The following is a 17711-nucleotide window of genomic DNA, read 5'->3' as shown; positions in this document are numbered from 1 at the left end:
CACATGTTGGATGTGTAATATAATGAGTGTGTAAGAGGTTGTGTGAGAAAACTACACCTCGACTTCACCTGAAACAGGGTTAAAGATAGAGGACGCAGACATTTAAGGAAGAAGAAGTTCACATTATTAATCTTTCTTTCCTTTTTACAAAGTTCTCCTACACAGGTTAATCTTTTCTGCTTTGAGATTTATTGACGCGTAAATGGTTCTAACAGGGGCTTACAGGAAGCCATTTCTGTGACCTAGTTGTATGCATAAGAAGGACGAGATCAATTAACACCAGAAGAGTTTGTGAGTTCCTGCCCCTGTGCTTCTGCAGAGCTCTGGCCAATCACAACAAAGCAGACTTTGTCGTGCGCTTGGGTTCGAGTAATTTTTGCGCTCACTGTCGGAGCGGTGAAGTGTTTTTTACACGCAGAGTTCGTGCAGTGGGTCAGAAAAAAGGCATTTCTTCCGTGAGTGGGAATGACAAGCTTAACCCGTGTATCAAGACCTTAGGGAAACATCGAAAGTTCATCAGAAGAGTTTATTTCATTATTGAAGTTTAGGTTCGGGTTTTAAAAACAACAAAAACGCTTCACACGAAATAACATCAACTGTTCAGAGGACACATCTCGAGTCAGAATGACAGCCAACATGGAGAAATCCAAAAACTTTCGAATTGATGCGCTGCTGGCGCACGACGTGGACCAGAGGACGGACACGGACAGTGCGTCCCCCGGGCTGTATCACAGCAGGAGCCCCGGAGACAGCCCGCTGTCGACCGGCGGCTCAGAGACGCCCTCCTCCCCTCATCCAAACTCCTCAAACTCGTCTCCGGCGCAGTCTGAAGTCCTCTCCAAGTCTCATCTCTTCAACCTGTCCCAGTCGGCATTCCCTGCCCTGCATCAGGTGGGTCTCATCGGAATGCACCCGAGCTCTGTGTATCCCGTGGCGGCCCTCGGAGGCCAGCACACCGCCTTCATGTACCCCGGCTTCACGCAGCTGGTCCATCCGTATCCGGAGCAGCTGAAGGGGGTCACCGGGACGCTCCCACTGGAGCCTTGGATCAGAGCCGGGATAATGATGCCCAGACTCAGAGAGTATAACGGTGAGTTTGCGTGTTTGTTTCCACAGATTTGCATTTTTCTCGCCTATAAACTTTATCATTGTTATTTTCGTACATGGTAAGAATTTTTCAACATCTTAATTTTTGGATCAAAGTTTTTGAATATTTAATAAAACTTGTTATAACATTCTTCTGCTTGGTATTAACATTTAAATAATAATTTAATAGTTGCAGTGTTTCTTTGTTGATCACGTATTTGGCCAGTGTGTTAATTTATGTAGAACAATAAAGCACTTCATAAATTGATTCTATATTTTTTCTTTAGTTATTGATTGTTTGGTGCACAGCTGCATGTGTTTTTCTCTGAGGTCGTTTATTGTAAAGATCACTATTACCTGTGTGTTCGTATTGAAAGTGCTTTGACATTGAGAAGCTGTAGTTTGAGGACGATTTATGTCATACAAATAACATGCACTGTTTATGGTAAAGGTAACACCTGATACAGACCTCAGTCAACTGATCACACTTATAGTGTTTTCATTAAGGTAATGGACCCCTGTGATGGTTTATTACTCCTCTGCAGCAATCCTGTTATCATGACCCTCCATCAAAGCAATAACTGTTAACTGACAGAAACACTGTGACACAGGTCGGCCGTGGCAGCAATGAGAAACCAGGATTTGGGATTTTGTAATATTTCCTTTCCTCCTTAATCCCATTTATAGATTACCTTTATGTAGGCCGCCATATGATTTGCTTCCTTACAGGCCTACCAGTCATAACAAGTGAAATATTTCCACTTGCAGAGACAAATTAATATCATTGATATGTCATAAATAATTTGTCTGGTTTCTCCTCAGCACCATCTCAGACAGGTTTGTTGGGGAAGTGTCGGAGGCCCAGAACAGCTTTCACCAGTCAGCAGCTGCTGGAACTGGAAAACCAGTTCAAGCTCAACAAGTACCTATCCAGGCCTAAACGGTTTGAAGTGGCCACCTCGCTCATGCTAACAGAGACTCAGGTTAGACGCTGACAAAGTTAGTGAATGACCATATAAGCCAACAATGGCTATTTTTTGTGTGTAACATTAACAGCTCCCTGGTGTTTGATTTTTACTACATTCTTGTCAGCATTTCATATACCAACTTCATTTATTCTCAGTTCAGCCAGCTACATTACTAAATAGTCCAAACTGTGATGATTCCTGCCATTTCCAGGTTAAGATCTGGTTCCAGAACAGGCGGATGAAGTGGAAGAGAAGTCGCAAAACTAGGGAACAAGTAACTCCAAGCAGCCTCGCGGACAGAGAAAGAAGCGGGATGGATTTGAAGAGTATCAAACGTCACGGTGGCTCTCGCACCTTGAGCCTAGAGGATGAGGAGGAGATAGCAGGGGAACACGAGGATGAGAAAGAGCAGATAAAAGAGCTGAGAGAAAGTTCCTTTGGCTCTGTTGGGTTCACGAGGCATTCAGGAGGAGAAATGGCAAACTACAACTCTTACTCAGAGGAGGAGACTGAGGAGGGAGGCCCAGGAACAAAAACTGGGGCTTTCCCATCATAAACTCGTCCATGTTTTTATTATATGTCTTCTTATGCTCATTATTATTAAAATAGTAATGCCATTGCAATCCTGTGCACGAAGACGGTGGAATGAAAACAACGTTTTGTTAAAAGTTTTGCTTGGTTAGTTTGTTTTTTAACAGCCTGGATCATAGTGCTAAACCAACTCCAAACATCTCAGTCTGTTATTAATATTACATGAAATCAGAACTGTTCAATTGTTATGTACCTGAACATTTAATGCTTTAATAGCCAGCTATCCATCCATGAGTTATGACTTTAAAATCAACAAATAATTCAGACTTTTTGAATTTATCTTTATGACTTAAAGCCCACTTCCCTGTCCTGCCACCTGCAATAAACACATTTATCTTTGTACGCGCATGCAATTAAACTACATGAACGAGTGATAATGGCACTTTCATAGAAGGTAGTAGACAATGAGACAGACATAAAATAAAACTAATGGTGTCAGTGTGGATGGTAATATTATCCAGGTTTCCTGGTCCGTTACAATATGTGATTTACGTGAACTCAGCTGATGTTTCAGGGCATTATAAACACATAACAGGCACACTGTTGTGTTGCTACTGTATTTCCTTTTAGGAATTTAGTTTGTTTTATGATATTGAATGCTTTCCCTTTGTTTTAGTTTCTTGGAAATGCTTGTATTTAGTTAAAGCCATGGACTCAGTGAAATATCTGCATGCCTTGCTTTTCAAGTTTGCCTTCTCATCCCCCTTGTACTCTGTAAAAAATATATAATTTAACAGTTATAGAATTTAATATATTTCTTTTTTTTGCAATGCAGTGTCAGAGTTTTTGTTTGCTTGTTAATAAAATTTTCGAAATTACCTTAAATTCATGTGTTTTCAAGTTTGTTGAAAAAAAATGAGAAACTTTGGATTATGAATTATAATTAAAGTTCTATAATTTAATAAAGTAGACACAGTGTGGCTGAACCATTTAAAGGATGATTACCTGCTATAACCTAACATATCTCTGCATCCGCGTATTTACATACCGTAAAACTACGTCACAGCGTCACCACTCTGGTTACGTCCTCACGTAGCAGTTTGCAAATGACCCTTATCAGTCGCCGTAATTTCTTCTGGAGGCTTGTTGCTATGGAAACGACAACGCAACAACGCTGACCCATGTCTGTTCCCGGTGTTCCCGGTGTGTTCTTTCTTCTTCGTCTTCAATTTTGAGGCAAATAAAAAGTAGTTGAAGAGTTTGCTCCGCGTGTCGGTAAGGTGAGGTTGTTTTTTAGCCACCAACCAGTTCGTGTTACTGACCGTAAAATGTGTCTTAAACGGGAAAGAGCTACGTTACCATTCCCCGTGTTTCCTTCTGTGTCGAGGACTAAGCGTCTTCTTCCTTTACAGCCATGTTAGCGGAGACTCGGGGTCCTGACCCGCTGGTGTCTGCCGCTCCACGGGAGGCCTCCGTCACTGGCAACGATATCAAAGTAAAGTTTGGCATCATTGTTTTTTTCCTGTTTGAGATCTGTGAGAATAACCCTGTGCTGTGCTCACATTTACGAAACTGTGTTTGTTTAGTTTTGTTTACTTTATGTCAATAATGTAAACAGTATACAGAAAATAATCCAGTAAAAACTCTACAATGTCACAAAGTTATCAGTGTTTATTTATCCAGCTTCCCTGTTGATTTAAACCTCAATAACAGCAGTGAACACATTTCTAACTACACATAATACGTACGCTACATAAAATACAAATTATTCCCGTATTATCTTGTTTTCACAACTCCATAATTGTGCTCCACGCAGCAAAGCAAGTAGCAGCTAAAAACAGAAACACTGACTAAAATTCAACATCTTCCTCTCCTATCTGATGAAGATCATATCTTTATACTTCTTTTTGGTTAAATTTATGTTTGTTGCAAAAGTTGTTATTGTCCCAGACCTTTGAACAATAGCTTAAATAAGGTGAACATGGAGTGATGTGAAATCCTGCTCTGCTTTGTTTAGTGCTGCTTGTTGACACTGAAGGAAGAATATATTTAACGTGTCCTTTCTAACTATCTATAATGTCTTTTTCTGTATCAACACCATCTATCTGGATCTTTATATTTGTATTTAATCCATTTACAACTAACATCATTAATCATAATTTTTTCTTATCAAGCCAAATCTTTAATTGAAATATACTGTGTGCAAAAAATGTTCACTGAATGACTTCATCCATTCCTATTGGTCAATGTAAAGTTTGTACAAAAATGTATCATTTTGAAGATATAGTTGCCTTTTCTCAAAGAGACATTGCTGTATGACTGTTTCAGGTCCACTATAAATGTTAAAGATTGTTTTGAATTTGGAATAAATGTTTTGTTTTTTGTGTTTTTCCAAAACTCACATCTCCTGTAACACCAAACCTGCCAGGATCCAGGGATTCCCCACAGGCAGAGGGTTGGGAAGTGTCAGCGACGAGCACCAAGCCAAAGAAACTGCTTCTTTGGAGTGGAAACGAGACCAGAGCTGGCCTGGGAGGACTGGGACCTGGGCAGAGAATTTACCAAGACATTAGTGTTAAAGAACGTCCACAACAAGCTAAAGAAGCTACACATAAGGTGTTTAATCTGCTCTGTGCAAAGCTAAGCTTTGTTTTATCCCTGCAGATAACACGTCCCTCGCTTCCCTTCACAGGCCTCCTGTGTCCAAGATTTTCTCCACCTTGGCTCCTCACATAGCTGTCATCAGCCCCGGGACTTCCTTCTCCATACAAGTCACCTTTAAACCTCTTCAAAGGGTAACACATGTCAAAATCAGACAGAATACTACTTGATCTTCACTGATTTTGAAATATGAAATGTACTAGTGCTTTCATGCTTATGCAGCAGTATCTCTGTAGTCAGTAACCTTACATGATACAAACTGATGTATAGAGAGCAGGTAAATATAAAAGTAATTTAACTGTTTCAATAAAATCCTGAGTAGATGATAAACTATTTAAATACAGCAGCTCACTCTGTGCTTTGAAGTCTTCTGCTTGTGTACTGCTGCGTGTGTCTGAGACAGTGTGAGTATGAGGACAGCATTGAATTTCAAGGGAAAGAAGGCAGCTTTCATGTATGCCTCCGTGCCGTCGTTCCCTCTCACACCCTGGAGGTTCCTGAGTCTGTGATGCTCCCGCTCTGTGCTGTTGAACACTCCACACACACTGATTTCCCATTAAAAAATGCCAGGTACACGGTTATGTCTCTGTGTGTATTTCATTTAACCTGTATGTGTGTTTTCTATGTTGGGAGGAAATAGAAAATAGAACGCTTGCTTTTATTTTACTTTAATCGCCTCTTTTTTATTTAATCCTGTAGTAAACTCCATACGTACTTCCAGTGGGAGTGTCCTGCACCATTCCAGCTCCGTCCAGAGCAGGGCCTGTTGAAACCCGGTCAGGAGTGTCACACCACAGTGGTCTTCCGGCCACAGGAGGCACTGGTGTACCAGCAGCAGGCTCTCTGCAGGTTTGGAGAGGAGGGCAAGCTCGAGAGCAGCTGCACTGTCCTCCTACAGGGACTAGGTACTGTAACTAGCAAACCAAAGATCTGACCACAGTGTCAGTGGGTAAGGGTTAGCGTGAGAAACTGTCATAACTGTCAGCCTCCTCACTGTCTCGTTTACTTGTACGTCATGACCAAAATATAAAATGATGGGCTTGGCCCACTCCCATAAAGATAACGTTTGCAACATCACACGATGAACGTAAAATACAAAAGGAGGAATAGAAAGTTAGCCTAAATACTGTTTTCCCTGTAAAATTCCACTCTAGGTATTTTTAGATCTACTTCAAATAGTCAAAAGCTGACACATCGGTCTTTCAAGCATCTGTTTTACCTGCGACTTTTTATCTTGCTTTTTTAAGCTAAATATCCACATCTACTGGTGAAAAATCCCAGCAGCAAAGGGGGAGAAGATAATGGTGGCCCACTGGTGGACTTTGGTCCTGTTGCTGTTGGCAAGAGTTTGCAGAAACACTTTGACATTTTTAACCCGTCTCCGGTGGGTGGTGCACATAGACACGTAAGTGCAAAAGTTCACGCTCGAAGCCTTCTCCCACACATCTTTGCATCCTTTCCTGCAGGTAACGGCGTCTTTTTCTCTGTCACGGCTGCCTGGTGGGGTGCCCTCGTTTGGATCAGAGTTCAGCTGTGATGCCACCCGTGGTAGGGTGGCTCCTGGTGGATCACGGCGGGTTTCAGTCACTTACTCCCCTGCTGTGGTGGATACTGTTTCAGTGGAGTACTTGTCTCTAAACTGCAAAGGCACGCTCAGTGAAAGTCTGCTCAAACTCTCTGGGCGTTGTATTGGTAAGAGGCCCAGACATGAAGGAAAACTCAGTTTCTCTGTAGCTTTAGTAAAGCACATGTACACTCCCAAGAAAGTTGTATTTTCAAATAATAAAAGGAAGATAGTTTATAACCCAGATAATCTCCTTTTGCAGGTCCCAAAGTTGCCTTGTCTTCCTCTGTGGTGGATTTTGAATGTGTTGAAGCAGGAGGATCAGTTGTACGGACGGTGGAGCTCGTTAATGCTTCCACTGCTGAGGCTTTCTACCAGTGGGATATTGACTGTAGTGGGAACAGTGTGTTTAGTATCCTACCAGCAAGTGGCGCTGTTCTCCCACATAGTCACACCAGAGTGAAGGCAGCCTACAGGCCCACACAGCCTAATGCACACTACAGGAGAGTGGCATGTCTCGTACTGGACGGGGTAGGACATGTTAAACACGGCACGGAGACAAGCATTTCTACCTATGTGCTTACATAATGTCTCTTTTAGGAGCCGGTGTTTCTTGACCTGATTGGTACCTGCCACTCAGGGCACCAGAAACCTGCCATACTAAAACCTGAACACTTGGTTCTGCACACGCTTCAGCAGGACTGCAGACAGAATTCACCACATGCCCCGGCAGCCCTGCGGGGAGGTCATAAAATAGAGTCTGACCAGAAAGGGCTGCACTCCCCTGTGGAGGGGGTATGCTTCCATTTTCACATTTCTGTATTTAAATTTCAGCGAAGGCTTAGACTTGCCTCTCTGACTCGTTGTCTGTGTCATTTACAGCAGTTCATGTCAGCCACCGCCGTGGAAGACTTTTACCGGGCCTGCTTGGGGCACACGGATCCTCTCTGTTTGAAATCTTCATTGCCATTGCTACGTGTATCTGTGGCCCCGACTGAACTGCTGTTTAATCACAAGCATACATCCTCTTCATCTCCTTCATCTGCTTTTACGCAGTCGGTCTCTATCACAAACCACACCAGGAGGAAACTCAGGTACGTCTTCGTGTCCTGCAGCGTGGCTTCTTTTGATGTTTTTGTTTTTCTGTCTGAAATCTACCTTTAATTTCTGACCGCTGATGCTTATATTTCATGTATTTCCCTTCAAGTCTCGTTTGGACTGCCGCCCAAGAGTCTCCATTCTCCATCGCTCCATCATCCTGTGACTTGGCTCCACTTAAGTCCACCTTGTTCAGAGTGACGTACGTGCCCAAGCAGCTCAATACTCTGCACGGAGCACAACTTGAGTGCTTTGCATACAATAAGGTATTATTATTTTATACACTGCAGTAAACTGTGCATTACAACAGGCAGCGGTGCTTTTTTGACTTAGTATAACCTGGTCTTAAACAGTCACATGCTTTCAAACCTATGCTGTCAATCATGCATCTTTGGACTCTGCAGCACAGTCCAGACACAGGTGTGTGTCCGCCTTGGTGTGTGACCATCAGAGTCATTGGCCACTCCTTTCAGCCAGGCAAAGAACACTTCACTCCACGCTGCTCCGTAAATCCCCCTCACGTGGTAAGAACAAAAAAGATGCACTTTCTTCAAATCCCAACTCATGAGGAAAATCTTTAAGATAATAAATCAAATATTCCTTCTTAGAAACAACATCTGGAGCTTGCTGAATGATTTTGTTCTACTAGGTGTTTCCAGCCCTCAGTGTCATTTCCTATCGGACAGTCCTGCTTCACAATGTTGGAGACTGGCCGCTCACTTTCTGTTTGGAGCGCAGCTCAAACCCTGCCCTGGCAGAATCGGCGTTTGTAGTTCCAAGCTGTGGTTTGATCCAGCCAGGAGATCACCAGATCCTGTCCCTCAGAGCAGTGCCAGCAGAGGATAGTTCTGACCAGGGGTTTAAATTACACCTGCAGCTCAATGCATCTAAACTCACAAAGGTGCGGCCCTGCACGAGAGCGTCAGTCAACAGTCACGTTTTTACGTTATTTTTATTTTACTGTCTGTTAATGTCTCTTTCTTCTTCAGGAACTGACAGTTGTCAGTGTGGTGGAAAAGCTGTGTGTGTCTCTGGAAGGAGGCAGCACTTTATATTTCCAGCCAACAGCAGTGGGCTCGCAGGCCCAGCGCACCCATCACATCAGGAACCGAAGCCTGTTGCCAGTGAGGTCGGCTGCCTGATTTGTTTCTGCGCTCTTATTCTGGTCGTGTTTTCCGACATTTTTCAGTGTATTGTTTGTAGTCTGGACTTACCTCAGGATCATTCATCTTGTCTACAGCTGGCTTTCTCTGATTTCCTTTCATGATAGATTCCAGTGGAGCATTCCAGAGCCAGACCAGGAGCTTATCTCTGTCAAACCAGATGCTGGTGAACTGCATCCCAATGAGTGCTGTGTGAGAGACTGAGAGAGGAGTGCACACTGCACATTTATGTAGACAGTAACTGTGGAACTGTGGAAAAAAAAGCTGTTTAATTTGTTTATTTTTACTACAGATGCAGACGTGGACCTTCAGTCCGCTGGCAGAGAACGCATACACACTAGAACCTACTCTAACCTACTGGCCTGTCCAGTCACATGGATCCATCAAGTCACACCTCACCCTTGTAGTGGAGGGAGTGGGATCCAGGGGCTGGATAGAGGTGGAACTATTCATGTGTTTGAGTGATTTCAATATGTACACATGCTTGTTTTTGTTTTTTGTGAGTCAGTCATAACCGTAGACAAATATTGCAAGAAAATTCAAGCAATCATTTCCTGTAGCTTTGGAACAGCAGCAGATCTTTAGAGGTGCCTTCCTTCCCAGGCAGAGAAATCCATCCTTGATGTGGGAGAGACTTTGGTTGGAAGCTGTCGAACTGTTGAGATTCCTGTAGTAAACAAGAGCCCCTGTCCAGTCTCCTTCGGCCTCTCTGTGCAGCAGATACTTCTGGATGATGAACATCACTCTGACTCTGCAGCTCAGCCAAGTGGTATCTCGTTTTGTGATACACGTATACGTTCATCTGCACTCTGTACTTTTTGATTCTACTAGTGAGACTGAATCTGTGTCCTTTTAGCCCTACAGCTGGACTTGGAGAGGGGAACTGTTGCCTCTCACTCCACCATGGTGGTCCGATCCACAATCAGACCGAACAGGCAAGCCGAGTACCTCTGGACCATCACATATACAACTCTGAATGCCAGTGGTAGAACACATACACACTCCATACGCTTAAATGTTTACTGCAATTTAACTCCAAGTCATTATTAAGCAACACTGCCTGTTTTATCCTGCTCTCCCTGTCTCTCTCTCTCTCCAGGATGTGTGATGTCATCTCCCCAAGCGCTTTGTGAAGTGCGAGCTAGGGGTGTGTTTCCCACCCTGCAGGCGATGGATGCGTGGAGCTGTGGCTGTGTGGGTAGACTCAGCAAGACACACATATGGAAACTCTTCTCACTGGACTGTCTCAACGACCAGCTGCTGTCCAACCCGTCCTCTGAAGAACTGACCTTTCAGACTCCCACCAGGCACAGGTCAGCATCTGAAACAAGCAAAAAAACTAAACAAAACAGAAACGTAACCCTGGAATAATTAAAGTTTTTTGGTATTAATGGTAATTTTTTGTATTTGAATTATTTTGTATTTGTTGTAGAACAGTTTGTATTTCCTGAACGACAAACAGTCATTTTAAACCTGCAGTGTCTGGGTGTGGTGCGCACCACCCTGTTGTCTCCATCTGTCTCTAGACTGCACACAAGTCCTTCCATCTTCACCAAAACCATGCTGGATTTCAACTTTGGTTCGGCTCCTGTTGATTCAGATCCTTCAGACCTTATGTTGATGCTTCACAACCCTGGGTGTATTCCTGTACACTGGTATGTAAATATCATGCCATAAAGTATACTATTATTACAGACCAGTCTGCTCTATGCACCCTGTCATTTTTCATTTTTGTTGTTGAAAGTAGAGCGTATGTGATGGTTTGAAGGTAAATTCTACCATCTGCTGATAGTTGTCTTCTTCTTTGATATTAGGGCCTTCTTGTTTCCAGAGGATCAACAGATAGAGTTGGAGTACTGGGCAGTGACGGGAGAGTTCAGTAACACAGAGCTGTCCCAAATGAAGGTCTTACTTTTTTGTATCTTTTGTTTATTCCATTTTGCAAGAAAAAATATCAATATTATGATAAGACAGAGATAAAAACAAAAGTAATGTTTCATGTTTTTCACAGGTTCAGGACAACCAATTGTTCAGTGTTTCACCTCGCGCTGGAACTTTGCTCCCAGGCCAGAAGAGGGCAGTACACTTCAGCTACAGGTCAGAGATCATGACTGCACATGTCCCATAATCATTACACACTGACTAAAATCTGAAGCAAATTAATTTATTAACCAATGAACTAATAAACTGATACCAAAACATTCAAAACGTTGTCGTTCACAGTCACGTCTTTGTTGGGACGGATCACTTTCCTGTTGTGTTCAAGCTCTCATATGGCAGAGAAATCTTGGTGAGGCTTTTAAAAACTTTATATTTACGCAGGTCTGACAGTGCAGTAAAAATAAGTCACCTGACAGTTTTGCTAGTGTCAAAGGTAAGCTAGCTTTGTGCTCCTTTTACATTTTTGACCTTTTTTTGTGATGCTATGTCAGATTAATGAATGAGGGGCATGACAAACAGATATTTATGAAGTCAAAGAATCCAGTTTTATTTATATAGCACCAAATTGCAACAGCAGTCGCTTCATGGCACTTTATTTTGAAAAATAAAGACCCCACAGTTATACGGCGAAAACCCAACAATCAAACAACCCCCTACGAGCAAGCACTCGGCATTCTGTAAGAAACATTTTTAACTTATTCATGTGACAGTTCACATTTTAAGGGATGATGTACTTTCTTTTAACATCAGCACATTCGCTGCATTCGATTGTTTTCATTGTCTTTGTGTCCATTTCATGTATTCTGTGTGCAGCTGAACTTTCAGGGGGCGACGGTAGAGAGGGATCAGCCACATCTCCACTTTGACTCCCACCAACACTTCTTCACCTCCGTAACTATTGGAGACTGCAGTCCTCCAAAGCAGGTGTGTCTCTGCAAGTGTGTGCAGCGAGAGGATGTTTACAGCCCAACGCTTGGAACGAAAAGATTTGTGATTGTTTGTTTACCACGCAGGTGTATGAATTACACAATGGTGGGGCAGTGCCAGTGTGCTATGAAGTGGACACAGCTGTGTTGTCACAGCTTCAAGCTGACAACTTTGACCATCCAGTGCTGCGCTGCCTCAATCCACAAGGAGAAATTCCTCCAGGGAAAACTGCAAAGCTGGAATGGATCTTCTCACCGTTGGAGGCGAAGACGTATCACGTACGACATCATACTCTGCACATCTTTCCCTGTCGTCAGGATATTTACACAACCTGATTCCAGAGAAGTTGGGATGCTGTTTAACCTCCTAAGACCCGAACTCTTCCACGGCAGCATTTTTAATTTCTCTTTGATATTTGGGGCGATTGGGGCCCGATGAATGTAAAAACAAAGAATTACCAGATGTTTTTTACCTTATTTTTGTTTTTATGAAAAATCAGAGCCACATATGAGGATATTAGTTTAAAACTTTGATAGAACAGTAGCAGTATAATGTCCTCGTAAGTGGATATCAGGCCCTTGTAGAGCAGAATTGAGTATTTTGGTCTAAATAACCCAAAATGTGATGTCCACGTATGTGGACGCAGGTCCTAGGAGGTTAAAAATGTAAATAAAAGCAGAATTTATTGGTTTGCATATATACATGTATGTATTTATTTATTTAGAGTTTATGAGATTCTGTTTTTATTTACATTTTGTCTTTTTTGGAACTGGGTTTGAATTGTGTTTTGTACTTCACCAGCTGGCATTGTTATCATTTAGGTAATAATCATTTAGAAATCAAGAGGAATTAGAAAGATAACAGATCAGTAACGATAAACACACTCTGTCGTTTCTGTATCCCCAGGTAGATGTTCCTATCCACATCGGAGGTAGTGACTCAGCGGTCGTGAGGTTTGAGGGACGTGGGCTTAGCAGCCTTACACAAGACTCCTCAAACCACTGTAACAGCAGTGACTGTCAAGCTTTTGTACCCAGTGTTACGAGGGTGCCCTTCCCGGGACAGGTGAGACTACGTTCATTTGAATCTTTTTTGTGTATCATTCAAATATTATTTTCATTGAATTCTAACATGTTTGCTTTATGCAGGTGTTGTTCCTGTCTGAGGACAGCATCTTTCTAGGTGACATCCCTGTGTGCTCACAGTCTTCGAGAATCTTCTTCCTCACCAACGTGTCTTGCGCAGACACCGCCCACTATGAATGGGACCTGCCCCAACACACCAACCAGCAGGAAGAGGAAGGTGCAAAGGTAGCCAAAAAAAACATAGATCCGCCCTCTTTGTGTGGCTCTGTTTGACTGTCACGGATCACACAAACACGGCTTGTACAGTGGGGCAAAAAAGTATTTAGTCAGCCACCGATTGTGCAAGTTCCCCCACCTAAAATGATGACAGAGGTCAGTAATTTGCACCAGAGGTACACTTCAACTGTGAGAGACAGAATGTGAAAAAAAATCCATGAATCCACATGGTAGGATTTGTAAAGAATTTATTCGTAAATCAGGGTGGAAAATAAGTATTTGGTCAATAACAAAAATACAACTCAATACTTTGTAACATAACCTTTGTTGGCAATAACGGAGGTCAAACGTTTACTATAGGTCTTTACCAGGTTTGCACACACAGTAGCTGGTATTTTGGCCCATTCCTCCATGCAGATCTTCTCGAGAGCAGTGATGTTTTGGGGCTGTCGCCGAGCAACACGGACTTTCAACTCCCGCCACAGATTTTCTATGGGGTTGAGGTCTGGAGACTGGCTAGGCCACTCCAGGACTTTCAAATGCTTCTTACGGAGCCACTCCTTTGTTGCCCGGGCGGTGTGTTTTGGATCATTGTCATGTTGGAAGACCCAGCCTCGTTTCATCTTCAAAGTTCTCACTGATGGAAGGAGGTTCTGGCTCAAAATCTCACGATACATGACCCCATTCATTCTGTCCTTAACACGGATCAGTCGTCCTGTCCCCTTGGCAGAAAAACAGCCCCATAGCATGATGTTTCCACCCCCATGCTTCACAGTAGGTATGGTGTTCTTGGGATGCAACTCAGTATTCTTCTTCCTCCAAACACGACGAGTTGAGTTTATACCAAAAAGTTCTACTTTGGTTTCATCTGACCACATGACATTCTCCCAATCCTCTGCTGTATCATCCATGTGCTCTCTGGCAAACTTCAGACGGGCCTGGACATGCACTGGCTTCAGCAGCGGAACACGTCTGGCACTGCGGGATTTGATTCCCTGCCGTTGTAGTGTGTTACTGATGGTGACCTTTGTTACTTTGGTCCCAGCTCTCTGCAGGCCATTCACCAGGTCCCCCCGTGTGGTTCTGGGATCTTTGCTCACCGTTCTCATGATCATTTTGACCCCACGGGATGAGATCTTGCGTGGAGCCCCAGATGGAGGGAGATTATCAGCGGTCTTGTATGTCTTCCATTTTCTGATGATTGCTCCCACAGTTGATTTTTTCACACCAAGCTGCTTGCCTATTGTAGATTCACTCTTCCCAGTCTGGTGCAGGTCTACAATACTTTTCCTGGTGTCCTTCGAAAGCTCTTTGGTCTTGGCCATGGCGGAGTTTGGAGTCTGACTGTTTGAGGCTGTGGACAGGTGTCTTTTATACAGATGATGAGTTCAAACAGGTGCCATTCATACAGGTAACGAGTGGGGGACAGAAAAGCTTCTTACAGAAGACGTTACAGGTCTGTGAGAGCCAGAGATTTTCCTTGTTTGAGCTGACCAAATACTTATTTTCCACCCTGATTTACCAATAAATTCTTTACAAATCCTACCATGTGGATTCATGGATTTTTTTTTCACATTCTGTCTCTCACAGTTGAAGTGTACCTCTGGTGCAAATTACTGACCTCTGTCATCATTTTAAGTGGGGGAACTTGCACAATCGGTGGCTGACTAAATACTTTTTTGCCCCACTGTATTCATTGTTGTACAAGCCATTATTTTATTCTCTTTCTCACGTTGATGAGCGTTGATGTGCTGTGTCAGGTTGTGCAGATCCACCCAGACCGAGGTCGTCTTCGTCCGGGGGAGTGTGCCCTTTGTGTCCTCACCTTCACTTCTACTGATTACCCCACAGTTCATCAGCTGGATGTCGTCTGTCAGGTAACACAGACGCATCATCGTAAAGTTTAGGTTTTGTTACAGGTGGCACAAAGGCCCAGTTCACACCACTGAGTCAGTACAATGAGGTCTTTGTCATGTTCCACAAACCATTTCTGTGCAGAAACTGCAGTGTGGTGTGGTGCATTATCGTTGTTTGCAGCAATGCTTACTGTTGCCCTAGGAAAGTCACAGGCCACCTTACCCACGCAGGGTCAGATGCATCTTCTCAGGGTTCTGTGCTTGGACCTCTCCTCCTTCCTTTATACATGTTACCCCTGCCACGTGTCACCTGCAGGCACGTTATGCAGACGACACGCAGCTCTATTTTCTTTTAACCCCACTGACATTCGTAAACTCAAAGCTTTGCCTGCTTTGATGCTGGATGGAATAGAACTTACTGCAGCTAAAATAAGTACAACAACAGAGCTCCTGTCTGTAAAGTTAATATGGTAAAAACCTCAGGGTCCTTTTTGAAAGCACCTCAGCAGGATTAAACATCTCACTTCAGACATCCAGTCTTGTTTTATGCAGCTCAGTTTTACCTAAAAGAAATGTTTTAAAAACATTTTATCCTTGTTCATCTTCTGTCTTGTGTCATAAATCAAGTTTTTTGTTATTATTTTTCTCATTTCCTTGAATTGTTGCGTCCTTTTCCTCTCTTCTCTAGGTTACTCTGGAAGCTGAACGTACTCGGTATAACGATGCTTTGCAGCGCTGGGAAGAAGAAAGAGAAAGACAAAAAAACGAATTTATAATCACGGACAAAAACATCACAGAGAGCCAAAGAGTTCTGATTGACGAGGTCTGACTTCAAAGACAAATTATTAAATTTTTTAAAATCATGTAGAAATCAAAAGTATTTCACTCCTTGTCTCGTCACAGACACTCCCAGCAGTTCCTGTAAGAAAAGGTCCGCCACTCAGAAAATATAAGGTGGTCTCTGTGATTTTATTATTAAAATAATTACGAGACTATAAAAGAACATGAAGCTTTTATTCTGACTTCACGTTCTCTTTCCACTCTAGACCCTTCCTCCCATCTGTGCCAGTGGTGTGTATGAAGCAGCCAGTGCAGGCACTAAGCTAAGAACGGCCGAGCTGCGGGAACAGCGACAGATAGCAAAAGTATGGAGGCGCCCCGACCCCCCCAGACCTGCTCTGCTGTATCTCAGGGTCACAGCACACTCCCATGACCTTATAGAGTACCTAAAGAACTGTCCTGATTACTTTAATAAGCATTATAGGTAAATCAGATACAGAATATGTTCAGTCCTTCATCCCTGAGCTTAACTGTAGATGCTGGAGCGATGACATGTCATTTCTCCTGCTGTTATTAGAAGCCTTCAGTCAGTTCAGATGCATCATCCTGAACCCACCGTCTCTACTGGGCTTCCTGCTCCAGCACACAGCCCCGACAAAGAGATCCTCTTCCACATACTCAGCTGTCTGCTACGGTACCGCCCACGTGTAGAGTAGACAGCCTGTCTTATGCATTTATTCTAATTTATAGATCGGTGATATTTAAGATGACAACACTGAAAATCAATCATGCATGTTCTTCGTATTTCAGCGACATACTCGATGACTCCGCCTTCATCCAGCGTCTGATTTCTTCGGCCTCCAAGCCCGACACCTACCGGCCCGCGGGATCGTCCTCTCCTGACAGATCATCGTTTCCATCCTCCTCCTGTCAGTGTTTGTGTCCCAGCTCTTCTCCCCCCGCCAGGCCGCAGACTCGGGCTCTGAGCAGGGCAGTGGGCAGCGAGGAGAGTGCAGGGTGCTCAGGAAACACGCCCCACACACGCGAACATGTGTCTGCTTTCATGAGTGAACTTGTTTTGATGAACACCCTCCAGAACCTGATGATGGAAGCTGTCAGAGGAGAGCTCGTCCTCACGGCGTGCCCCCGCTCTAATATCTTGCCACCTGTTAGTACCAGGTGAGTACAGACACACTCACATTAGCCTTCGCAGCGTTTCCTCTTTCTTTAGTTTGTTGCACGAGTCAGAAATGGACTCTAATTATTTGACGCATTGTTTGCTCCATTAGGAGGAGGACGCCCAAACCCCCGACCGGGGAGGAGAAAACTCACCTCTGACACGAATGAGATGCTGAACAACTACATGTGTCGTCAACAGTTGTGTATTATTTACATCTCGTGTGAATTTTATTCTGAAATCTCGATCATCTTCAGTCTGTGAGGCATTCTTGTTCTTCCCTATAAAAAGTCAAAATAACACACAGAAGCTAAGGACGAAGGTTAGAGCCGTACCGAGCGCCATTTAATATTTCTCTTACTATTACTCACATAAATAGAAAATATAATTTTCAACAATAAATTAATAGCAGAATAGAAAATAGCTTTAAATATACATATTACCAAGAAAAGCTGGCAATAAAGGGAATTATTACCCTACCCCAGCTGGCAGCAGACGCTCCACAGCATCTCAAATATTACTTATAGGTTCTAACAATGTTTGAGAAAATCTTTTAATGGAAGGGATGTGTATAATTTAAGTTCAGGTAAAAGTTTGTTATATGAGAACAGTAAAGAAACATTTTTGGAATAAATCCTCTAATCCAACATTCTGACAC

At 43.2% G+C, this 17711-nt stretch overlaps 2 protein-coding genes across 4 annotated transcripts; both read left to right on the top strand.

Moving 5' to 3' along the window:
* Nucleotides 1-340: 340 nt before the first annotated feature.
* LOC146651652 (uncharacterized) lies at nucleotides 341-3451 on the top strand. Its single transcript, XM_085384754.1, has 3 exons — nucleotides 341-1090; nucleotides 1909-2069; nucleotides 2266-3451. Exons 1-3 carry the CDS (start codon nucleotides 625-627, stop codon nucleotides 2608-2610), a joined length of 972 nt encoding a protein of 323 aa, XP_085240880.1. The 5' UTR covers nucleotides 341-624; the 3' UTR covers nucleotides 2611-3451.
* Nucleotides 3452-3730: 279 nt separating this feature from the next.
* cfap65 (cilia and flagella associated protein 65) lies at nucleotides 3731-17652 on the top strand. Of its 3 annotated transcripts, none has more exons than XM_085385072.1 (35): nucleotides 3731-3865; nucleotides 3998-4080; nucleotides 5014-5201; nucleotides 5278-5380; nucleotides 5650-5816; nucleotides 5946-6151; nucleotides 6494-6630; nucleotides 6713-6938; nucleotides 7073-7341; nucleotides 7411-7605; nucleotides 7696-7904; nucleotides 8018-8174; nucleotides 8313-8432; nucleotides 8558-8809; nucleotides 8898-9037; nucleotides 9179-9263; nucleotides 9364-9510; nucleotides 9675-9840; nucleotides 9928-10056; nucleotides 10171-10384; nucleotides 10598-10726; nucleotides 10886-10976; nucleotides 11083-11168; nucleotides 11295-11361; nucleotides 11826-11936; nucleotides 12026-12217; nucleotides 12846-13004; nucleotides 13088-13249; nucleotides 15001-15117; nucleotides 15785-15919; nucleotides 16000-16050; nucleotides 16143-16360; nucleotides 16454-16570; nucleotides 16687-17055; nucleotides 17166-17652. In XM_085385072.1, exons 2-35 carry the CDS (start codon nucleotides 4000-4002, stop codon nucleotides 17212-17214), a joined length of 5244 nt encoding a protein of 1747 aa, XP_085241198.1. In that variant the 5' UTR covers nucleotides 3731-3865; nucleotides 3998-3999; the 3' UTR covers nucleotides 17215-17652. The 3 variants fall into 3 exon arrangements, with proteins under 3 accessions (XP_085241198.1, XP_085241196.1, XP_085241197.1); XM_085385070.1 differs by having other exon boundaries at nucleotides 7693-7904; nucleotides 17166-17651; XM_085385071.1 differs by having other exon boundaries at nucleotides 3739-3860; nucleotides 7693-7904.
* The last annotated feature ends 59 nt before the right edge of the window (nucleotides 17653-17711 follow it).

The sequence above is a fragment of the Rhamphochromis longiceps genome, linkage group LG16, assembly GCF_057381845.1.
Source record: "Rhamphochromis longiceps isolate RC_006_pf linkage group LG16, R_longiceps_female_GT1.1, whole genome shotgun sequence".
NCBI lineage: Eukaryota > Metazoa > Chordata > Actinopteri > Cichliformes > Cichlidae > Rhamphochromis > Rhamphochromis longiceps.
Note: the sequence above shows the minus strand (reverse complement) of the source record. Positions and strands in the feature narration are given on the sequence as shown.